Source organism: Colletes gigas, unplaced genomic scaffold (genome assembly GCF_013123115.1).
Source record: "Colletes gigas isolate AHSC1104 unplaced genomic scaffold, ASM1312311v1 Colletes_gigas_Sc00035, whole genome shotgun sequence".
Lineage (NCBI taxonomy): Eukaryota > Metazoa > Arthropoda > Insecta > Hymenoptera > Colletidae > Colletes > Colletes gigas.
In genome coordinates this window covers 434,983-445,074 of record NW_025106664.1, presented here as the reverse complement: position 1 = coordinate 445,074, position 10,092 = coordinate 434,983, and the positions used below count along the sequence as shown (strand labels likewise).

The window sequence follows — 10,092 nt, the reverse complement described above, 5'->3', positions numbered from 1 at the left end:
CACTAAGAAACCGTTGCATTCCATCGGCGTCGTCGGTGCACGCCCATCAATGTTTCCCGTGATCTCTCTCTGTTTTCTCGCTTTTCCAACGACTAACTTGTCGAACCTCGTTTCGACGAAGAGCCCCCCTCGTCCGAGGCGACACCCCATCAATACTAGAGACAATTTGAACGTCCTCGATGCAAATTAAAAACGATTTCCCCAAGGTGGAATCCGGTACATCCGTTACGAGCGAAAGATCTGACTGGATTAGGATGTTCCTTTACTTAGTGTTTGGCTCGGCGTTCCATTTTCGAAATAGTCTTTCTTCGTTCCCTGTTTCGATGCCCCCTTGAGCCTCCGGCTGCGAATAGCTCGAAGGAAGAACGAAGCTCGATTTCGATAGTCATCTTTAATTTTTTACGAATAGACAGGGTAAAAAGTTTAGGTGAAACGGTATCTCGGACTGGGGAACAGGGAATGGATAAGAAAATATATTTTGTCGAACGTGCAACGTTGCAATAATGTATTGTTTTTATAGTTCGTAATTTATCCTTTAAAAACTATTCTATTCCGGCGGGAAGTGTATAAGACTTTAAATAGTATTTCTAATATCCTCGGTTCGTTGTTCTAGGTTCTAAGCGGAAACATCTTGTCCTGTTATCGTTCGTGTAAATTGTAATCTCTTCGTAGATTCTTTTCCGGTTGATCGAATTTTGTAATTTGTTTTTCTACAGGCTTCTTCAGTAATCATCGAATCTTGCGTAGGTCATGTCTCTTTAATAATCGCCAAGTTTTATGCCTGGTAGCTGTTGAAACAATCTAGTCATAAAGCGTTCGAAAGAATCGAATCTTGAACCGTGTATTGAAATTATGATAAGTTGTCAGGATTAGTCGGAAGAGTTCACTTATTCCAAAAGCAATGATCAAACCTTGAGATTCAAGTCTGATACCGATGTGAATCATTTACGAGCTTCTCTAGACAATGTAACGATAAGATGTCTTCTAATTATCCTTTGGGGAAAAATCAAAACTTCTCTTAAATGGAGATAGTCCAGAGTGTCATACATAGGGCGGTACCCGTCAATATTGCCCGTTAAATTTACTACGAAAGAACGCCGAGCCATATGTTAAGGAGAACTCCTTGTATACCGGAATTAAATAAAAAAAAAAACGACGTCTTAACGATATAGAATTTAAAATAATACGATATATCCGTTAGGTATTGCGCGTACATTTTAAACAGGAACTAAAGCAAAGAAAAAAAAGAATAACGAGACGAAAGGGAGGGACAACCAAATGGAAAGAAAAAAAAAACCACGGTTCGCTGTGCGTAAACCATGTTTTCCTGAAACCTCTATTGGTATTTTTTATTGAAGGGACTGTTCGCGAAATGGGATGGATTTTAAATGTTCCGACAAGTTGCTTATACTTCAAAATGTGAAAACTGTATAAAGGATAGTACAAGACAAGAGAAATGGTAAATCGTAAATGCAATATGGAGAAAGCGTGTATTCCAAATATATTTTTTATATATGCTAATGGGATGCCAAGGAGCATGGTCGCGTTGTAAACGTAAATATTGTATTATTTAGCATTACACGTACCGATTATATGTAATGCACACACATATATCGATCGTGTAATCGATTGTCAGGCCCCTTTCCCTGAGAGTACTCAGCCTTTAGACTAAATATATATATATGTATATATATATATATATATATATATATATATATTTATTTATTTATAGTTGCAAATTTCGTTTTCAAAATATTTCAATATTTATATAAATATGTATATATATATATATATATATGTATACACGTACATACGTACATATATGTATATCCGTTTCTCGATTAAGTCCTTAGAAGAAGAAAAGCGATATCTTTGACAATTATAATTTTAATCCCTCCTGTGCCCTCACCCCCGAATTTCCCCAAAGTTTGTTAAACCTAGTCTTATATACTACATATGTATACACACAAATATACACATAAATGTAAGTATATATGTGTGTATATGTACGTACAGATATATACATATATGTGTATTTAACCCGAGGTCTCTCCTTTCGTTTAACGCGGGTTTTTTTTGCTTATTATTATTATTATTATTATTATTATTATTATTATTATTATATTTTTCTTTTTTCTTTTTCTTCTACATCGTACCTACTAAATTTTAGTTTCATTTTTATATGGAATATTCAAATTTATGGTATTATACGTATACACATCTATATACACTTTTACAGCAACAATAAAAAGAAAAAAATAAATGAATAAATATTTTAATCTACATACTATATTATTACGTAATTAAAGATATATGGAGACATTTGCTACTTATATATTTGTCAAATGTATCGCGCGTGCGTGTGTTTGGAAAAGTTTTCTCGCGGGACGGGCATAAAGGCTCATGGCACACACGGTGTCTGGTTGTTGTTGACGGTGTGGTTCCTCCTTGGCCTCGGAGGAGATATACGTGTACAGAGTTGTGCGCGAAAACGCTTCTTCGTTTTCGACCGCGAACGTGTGACGTTGTTCTGTAAACTTTAAAAACGATTTTTCTCGCCATTTATCTGTCAATTCGCCCGCGCCACGGCCCGCGGTAACACGTTTCCAAGCTGGTTACTCAAACTATGCAGTTCTTTGAAACATGTAGAAACATACGTTCTTGTCTTGCGCATAGGCTGCAACAAAATGCAATAATAATATATTGTGATGCTCACGAAAGCACATAACATAATTTACCAAAATTGTAATGTTTAAATATTTCATGTGATTTTGGAAACTGTTATATTTTTTATTTCCTGCCAATTGTTTAATTTGTAATGTTGTTCTTTGTTCTTTTTTCAATAAAGTAAGCAAACCGACCATTGTAGTTCTTTTCTTTGTTCGGTCATATTCGAACCTTTAATTATCTTATGTGATTAATCAATATTAAAAGTGTTTCAGCCTAGTTATGGGCAGCTCGTCAAGTTATTTTCTACCAGAATACAGAAGCTCTAGGTATGTATTTTGCATAATATTATTTAACGACGGCGCCTACAAGGTATAATAAATAATATGAATTTTCCAGTGACAGAGAACATGTCTTTATTTGATAAATAGTTGTGTTTGTATACAGTTTTCTGTACAGCGTTTATTTTTCTTTTTTCAGCATTCATTCGGAATCGTAATCTCGACGGCCGTACTGCTGTTTTGGCAATTGCTTTTGTAATTCGAGAACATGTTCGATTGGCTTTGGTTTTCCGTCATCTCCAATTCGACAAGGCTGCACTAACCCTTCCCTAAAGTAACAATGTTCACATTAACAATTAAGCAAAATGCAAACATAGTATTACAAACTCGGAGACCATCGCGTGTAAATGGTTAACGCTACTAACTTTGTCAATGCATCGATAAGGCCTACGAGTTGTAAGGCTTCGTATTCTTTTTGCTCCTCCGTCATTCCTTCCAAAGGACTCGGTTTCGGATGTTCGAAACAACCAGTTACAGGATTAATTCTTTAATGAAATAACGTACACGTTTCATTAATATCAAAGGGTGATAAATTACATAGAAATCATGTTTTTTATCTTCATACTCACTGTTCCTTGAGTTGCAGATACTCTTCGGTTTCACTATCTTCCGATTCTGAAGAATAAGCTGCTTTTCCTTTATTTGGACCCAGTAATCCTTTGTTTGCGAACATACCAGCTGCATTTCCATAACCCGTATATTTAACCATGCGACTAACTAAAAATAATATTATTGTCTTTTAAAAATATATCTTTAACCTTACAAAAGGCTATGGACGTGGAAATCGATTAATAATAATATCGATTAAAAAGTCGATTGTTACATCTGTAGCCGCCTCCTATTATTACTTGAATGTATAAACGCACCATTTTCTTTACAGAGTATAAAAAGGAACTCTGCAACGAGATCTCGTAGCTCCGTCGATGGAAAAGTTAATAGTTTACACAATTTCGCTCTCAAAGTCGTCCCTTCCTCAGGACGATGCATCACATCCTTTAACGGAGGTAAAATCTAAAAAGAAAAAGTAAAAATTTTTAAATACTTCACTAACGGTTGGATATTTAAAAAATAAGATATGAATCTTTGTTTACCTGCAGTCTGGCATATTTCCGTATTAATCTCTCAGATTTAACCAATCTAACAAAGACAGTGACGATTGGGCTGAGATTTCCTATTAAATTTTCTTTACAGTTTAATTTTCTATCGAGGAAATTTAGTAAAACAAAAACTGCACTCATATCCATGCCTTGGAACATATGTTTGTGTTCACCTTGTGCAGGAGGTACGATCTTTGAATAACAATCGTACGGTACCACTATTAGTAAATTTACAATGTTACTGGAATAATAATTACCATAGAATAATAACAAAATGGTACAGATGTTTAACAATAATAGTAATGTACACCTACCTCTGAAGATCATCTTCTTTCTCACATTTCAGTAGCAGTAATTTGTATAAAATTGAGACTAAATTTTTGTTCTTCTCCTCTTTTTCTGTCGCGTTATCCGAGTGCATATACAAGTTGAATAACGTTTTCAAAACTTCGCACGCTAACGTTGCACGACTTTCCTACAAGTAGAAGTTCAATATTGCTTATTTATTTATACAATGTAGCTATTTAAATTTCCATAATAATTAATAATGTACATTTATCATAATGATCTTCTCTTGTTCACACTGGGTACTTATGCTTTGTAACATTTTTATTAGACATTCGTCGCCATTTAGTTCTGTTTTAACAACTTGTTGGGTAGAAGTGTTTAAAGCAGTGATTAAAAATATAATTCTAGTGTCGAAGAACATTATTTCTTGAGGAGTGGCATCGTTATAATCTTTCATGCGTTTGATCAGACACAACAAACAAGGTGTTGTTGGCAATACTTGGTGTACTTTTGTACTATTAAATATTAGATTGCACAGCAACTTCAGAGACTCAGTAGTGACTGCAAAGTAAATAACATTAAATAAGAAATAATCTTTATATGTAATATAGCATTTTACTTGGAAATAAGATTACCATTGTTGTAGGAAACCTGTTGTTTTATATCCGGGTCTTTCAAAGCCGCTTTATCTAATATGAAATTTATTTGTTCGTCTGTGACTAATTCATTTAAATTTGTTTTATCTCGGCTATGTTAATGGAGAAAAACAACAGAATTATTTTATGGAATATGCAAAAATAGCAATACATCTAATCAGGAAATGATACAAGTGGCATCAGAAAAGCTTTTAACACTGCTAGAAACAAAAATGCATATATTCAACAAGAATCTTTTTAATAGACTGATAAGCATACAGAAAAATATAAATTTATTATAACTATTAATAAAAGCACCGTATACTTTCATTATACTACATTATAACATTACCTAAGAATCCGTAAGGTTGACAAGCAATTACAATGAATAAAAGATTGCGTATTATCGGACAAGTAACGAAATAGTGTCTTCCACAGCTTTTCACGTAACTGGTCCTTGTTTAATTCTTCAAACGTAGTTCTATTTCCATACTAAAATATCAAAATATTAATGATTAATTACTGTAACAGTACGATTACACATAAGTATCAATTAACAATTATTATTGACTATTTGATGTTCAAAAAGTTACTTAAAACTCTAAGAAAATGATCAAAATTTTTTAAATTGAAATCTAAGAACTCACATTTTCTTGGAATGTGACAATGTCTTTCGAAAATTCATCGGTTGCATCAGAGATTATTTTCTGTACCAACGTATCCATATTGCTATTAACATGCTATGCTTTTGAAAATTTAAATACGAAGCAATTGTGGAAGATCAACGTACAAATGATTGACAACCACAAGACGTTTTCGTTTTTAGCGATATTTCACTAGGCAAATTTATATATATATATATATATATGCATATAGCTTTCCGGATTTGTCGCCAGAGGGCCAAGAAGAACAGTGCTTTAAAAAATTATGGAATTCGGTAGCACATTTCTATTTCACGAGAATTAATATCTTGTAATTATTTTATTCGAAAGGTTCCAACTTTAAAATTTAAATGTATTCGTTAAAAGATTTAATTTCTATCGAGTAAGTTGTCATACATTGACATTTAATGACAGAAGGAAATTATGTTAGAAGGTGAAAGAAAGTTGAAATTTGGTTCGATAGAAGATGGATGACTTCGTAAGTTCGAATTTCAGAAATTTGTGTTTGAAATTTGAAATTATACGAGCATAGTTCAATTAGAGCTGGTAATATTTACAATTACATTAATCTAATATGAATTATTATTAAAGTTATAGAAATTAAGCCATGTTATTGCATGCAGTTTACGGAAAGTGTGGGTCAAATGTTAACGAGTATTTACTACTGCAATGGTTACATTACCGTTACACCAGTAACGACACTGTCAAGACCACAACCATTATATACTTAATATTATAATTATTACTTCCGGTAATATAGTAGTATGTTGTTTCAAATTAGAGTTCTAAATTAAACGTTACAACAATGCCTGTTTGAAGAATAAAAATGGTTTAGCGTTTCTCACGATTCACACGTGATCCCTTCAGGTGGCGGATAGGGGCCCTTATAACACGCGTCGCTTCTGTCCCGCAACATTTTACCGAGGATTGACCCTGTAACACACATAAGGAGTCCCTAAGGAACGAGGAACCTAGAGAAAGGGCGTGGAACTTGCGATCAAAGAAGAAACAGGTTTCTCTTTATTCGCAGGCTTTTACTTACCGGCCGTCGACTCCGTGGTCGATGCTCCGGCGGCAATGTGGTTCAACGACTTTCTTGGGTGTACAAAACACAGCGGCCCAAGCATTTCTTTGACCTTCCAGCGCGGATTACATCACATTCCTGTAATCGCTCGACGAGACTGGGCGTTTTTTTTCGCTGAAGGAGAAACCATGATCACAAATCGGGAGAAATGCGACGTTAAGAAAACTGTACATTGGCGTAGGACTTAACAATTGCGCGAGTTGTGAGTTTTGTGGAATTTTTACAGTCCGTTCACACGGCAAGATTTTTCCCACATTTTCTGCATTTTCGTCACACATGTCTAGTGTTACGTACACGTGTAGCAGATCCCTTGGGTAAAAATGACCCGCGTTTCTGCTAAATCTGCTTGCTAAACGTACAAACAGTTCACCGTACAATATAGCAAATTAATTTTAAACATTGCCGTGGTTGTAAATTATTCTGCGTCGAAAATCATTATTCGATGTCTTAATTTCGAATTGTTTAAATCATTAAAATTTTGGTCAAATTTTTCTGACTCGAAATACTTGTTAAACGCTCTTCGAAAACATTATGTTAAAACAATGCGTAACTTTGAACTCTGTGAACCGTATGAAATGCTTTCCAATTTATCGCAAGTTAACGTTTCACCGTTTAAACAAAACTTCCTCTCTCCCCCCCTCCCCTTTCCTCTTGTCACTATGTACTATTCTTATCACCCACACCCTCCATACTTTCGCACAGTTCCCTCCGCATTACAAAGGACTCTCTTCTCCGTTACTCGGTCCAGAGACTATTTTTGGTTATTGCTTGCAGGAGATGCATCTGAGGAGAAAGAGAAGATGATTAAAATAAAATAGGAGAAAAAATGCTTCGATCGCATTGGATGTGCACATTAGGCGTGGCACGAAAGGAGCAGCAATACAACAGGTGCCTCGCAGGAAACACGCTGGCATTGTCGGGTTCCAAGGACATGCCGCTATAAAAACTCTTCTATTCCGTTCGGGCAGGCATAAAAAAGGGCGCGGGAGAATAGAGGAAGGATGACCTTGGAAAGTAGGGTTGTCCAACGAGCGAGAATGGCGTGCGCATGGATGCGTAAATTATGCGTTACATTCTAGACGGGCTCGAAAATCGGTAGATATTTCTGCCTCTACGCTACTTGATAGCCGTTTAAATACGTTGTATAACCATTGGCAATATACATAGGGTATTGTTAAAGTTTTATTTGTACCAACTTAAACTTTGCTTCGCATTGTATGCATAGTTAAATACTTTCATTACCGCACATTTCACGCAAAGACTAGTTTTCACGAAAATTCTATACAATGAAAGCTTCCAAATTATTTTGTTTTAGCTCATCGATCTCATTACAAGCTACATCTGAATTATGAATTTATGTGAATTGAAAATTGCGATTAACTTGCATAAATTCAAATCAACCAGCTAACAATTGTTTCCGAATACGTATCTATCGATTTGAAATGAACGGCTTATGGCAAATTTTTGAACTAATTGAGACTCGTAGATCAAACTATGGTACACTAGGATATAAACATATACAGTTGGCGAAGTGAAATGAAGGCCATGCGTTGCGTATGGGCGCAAGTTGCTAGAAAGTAACATTTGAATATTATTTCAGTGCCTGAACGATGAAACTGGGAGTCATAGTTTTCCCGAAATCGTACGAAAGGCGGGGAGAGCGCCTGTGTGGCGCTCATATACATACAGCCACAGCTTGTGTACACGTGTGCACGCGTGTCTGCTAGCGCGTAGTAGGTCTGGTGGATGCACTTTTGGGAAATCATGCATATACGTGGCAACATCGCACTACGGGCTCACATTCCACGTGATCAGGACCGGTTTGCGGGTGTCGACCCACTGACACTCGCCCACCACAGATAAACCTTGGCCCTATACGTAGAATACACCTTACTTATTTTTTTATTGCAACCTAGGAAACGTTGCCGCTGATTCTCAGACTCCCTTTGGACCCTCGAGTAACACTCCCGACGCATTTTTAGTATCCCGTTGCAATTGGAACGGCTTCCTTTCATTTCCAAAATGCAACCACAAAATTATTTTCAGGTATTCCAAGCTATTAATTCTGCAATTTTCCGTTTGGATCGTCACTTTTTGAAGCGGCGATTGCTAAACAAATTAATGTCTTATATGCATGTCATTGTGCACCGCAAGTTTATTGCTAAGCATACAAGTGATTTAAACAAAACAATTTGCTATTTATAAGGTAACCCTCGCGTTCCCTCAATCTGAATCAAATAGAAAACTTGTAGGGTATTTTAGCACTTTTTTAATCTTTAATACTATTATTAAAATTTTTGCAATTTTCATCTAAAGTATTAGTGTTCTTGTAGAAATCTCGTCCATTGTATAATGCGGAGGAGCTAGAAAAGAGCCCTCAATTTTTATTAATACCTTGTATTCGACTTATATGAAAAGGTCTCGACGTTTGGTGGTACATTGCAAGGCCATTGACCGAAGGGACCCCGGATCGATGATCACAGCTACCTGCTGATACATTGTTGGTCGTACAATGGCAAAAGTATTCTCGGTCCGGTGGGAACCCTTGAGCGTCAAGTGCAATTATTCTGTGTAACCGAATGCACTTCGATCAACCGTTTAAGATCTGCCTCTCGGTATCTGAGCCATTCATTGCAGCTACCGAGTGCAACGCCCTATTCACCTGCGGCAATCGTCTCGACGCGTAATTTTTTTCTTTCATAAATGAAAAAACAACATGTTCCTTATTAACAGTTTCATTTTTGTTTTCCATTTATTTAAGGAAGGAAAAACGGAGTCATTTAAAATGAGCAAATTATTCTTTTCAACTTGGGTCGTTTGGAGCTTAATTTCGGGACTGTTTTTCATTGGATGTGGGAAGTCAGAACCTCCATGGGGCTATCGTCCTCGAACTACGGGGACGATAGAGAAACGCATATGAAGAGAAACAGGTTCCTGCAAGGGATTCAAAAGCCGTTTGCATCCACCTTTTTAGTCGAAAACAGCTTAGACCCTTGGAAAAAGTTTTCTACAGAAAACCACGTAAATGTAAGTTTTCTATGTTTTATTTGCGATGGATCTATTAGATTGTGTAACTACTAATCACTAAAAGTCGTAATTTATATTTTAATTCGAATTTCAAGTACTCGGATAGCGCTAATAATTAGATATTGTTATTCGTGGAAATTTATTTGCAATGCTATTTTTTATACTGTTTTTCGTACGTTTTATCCTAGGGCTTTTAGACAGTATGTATTGCATTTTTCGTATCAAATTATTTGGAGCGAAGGTTCATGGACTCCAGAGAGCGTCGTGACTTCAACAAAATACGCGAGAATA

General features: G+C 35.8%; 1 protein-coding gene across 1 annotated transcript; it reads right to left on the bottom strand.

The window, feature by feature from the left end:
- Nucleotides 1–3,103: 3,103 nt before the first annotated feature.
- On the bottom strand, nucleotides 3,104–5,844 carry LOC122402354 (synembryn-A). Its single transcript, XM_043405069.1, has 10 exons — nucleotides 5,676–5,844; nucleotides 5,381–5,520; nucleotides 5,029–5,141; nucleotides 4,659–4,954; nucleotides 4,420–4,580; nucleotides 4,100–4,346; nucleotides 3,875–4,019; nucleotides 3,578–3,725; nucleotides 3,374–3,493; nucleotides 3,104–3,277 (listed from the first exon to the last, which is right to left on the bottom strand). Exons 1-10 carry the CDS (start codon nucleotides 5,751–5,753, stop codon nucleotides 3,151–3,153), a joined length of 1,575 nt encoding a protein of 524 aa, XP_043261004.1. The 5' UTR covers nucleotides 5,754–5,844; the 3' UTR covers nucleotides 3,104–3,150.
- Between the last annotated feature and the right edge of the window lie 4,248 nt (nucleotides 5,845–10,092).